At 26.8% G+C, this 542-nt stretch overlaps 1 protein-coding gene across 1 annotated transcript; it reads right to left on the reverse strand.

The window, feature by feature from the left end:
- Positions 1–76: 76 nt before the first annotated feature.
- On the reverse strand, positions 77–476 carry LOC108731083 (uncharacterized; the record flags this gene model as incomplete). Its single annotated transcript, XM_018461209.1, has 2 exons — positions 77–204; positions 349–476. Coding segments are annotated over 2 exons (256 nt in total), but the record flags the coding sequence as incomplete, so codon positions are not given.
- Between the last annotated feature and the right edge of the window lie 66 nt (positions 477–542).

The raw sequence follows: 542 nt of genomic DNA on the forward strand, positions 1-542 counted from the left end.
GTTCTAGTATTAGCTGTACTACACACCACCTTGTATATAATGTGTACAAGTATGTACGTTATTGAAATATATTTACCTGCATATTTCGGACTGTTACTTTCTTCGAATAGTGCTGAAGAATCAGATTCATTTTCTTTGTCAGTATACTGTTCATTTTGAAGGTTCTGATTTTCATTAATGTTTACATTGTATATCAATGTTTCCCTAAATAATAAAAAAATATTGTAAAAGTATATAAAAGATGAACATCTTTTCTTGCTGGATATTTTTTTATCGTCATACTGTTAATAATTAAATTATTCTCGGCTAAATTAAACAAGTGAAAATTAAATTTATCAATAACATTACCTATCTCCTTGCAGCCGATATATTTCCCTTAATAAGTTCTCCTTGCCGCTATCGGTTATTACATACAATCCATTTTGGATTATTAGTTTCACATATTGAATGGCATAAGAATCATCATCTAAAACAAGAGAATAATAAGAATATCACTTTATGTATCAATTATCATATTATGTATAATTATTGTTATATGATAA

Source organism: Mycetomoellerius zeteki, unplaced genomic scaffold (assembly GCF_001594055.1).
Source record: "Mycetomoellerius zeteki isolate Tzet28-1 unplaced genomic scaffold, Tzet1.0 C4281968, whole genome shotgun sequence".
NCBI classification, from domain to species: Eukaryota; Metazoa; Arthropoda; class Insecta; order Hymenoptera; family Formicidae; genus Mycetomoellerius; species Mycetomoellerius zeteki.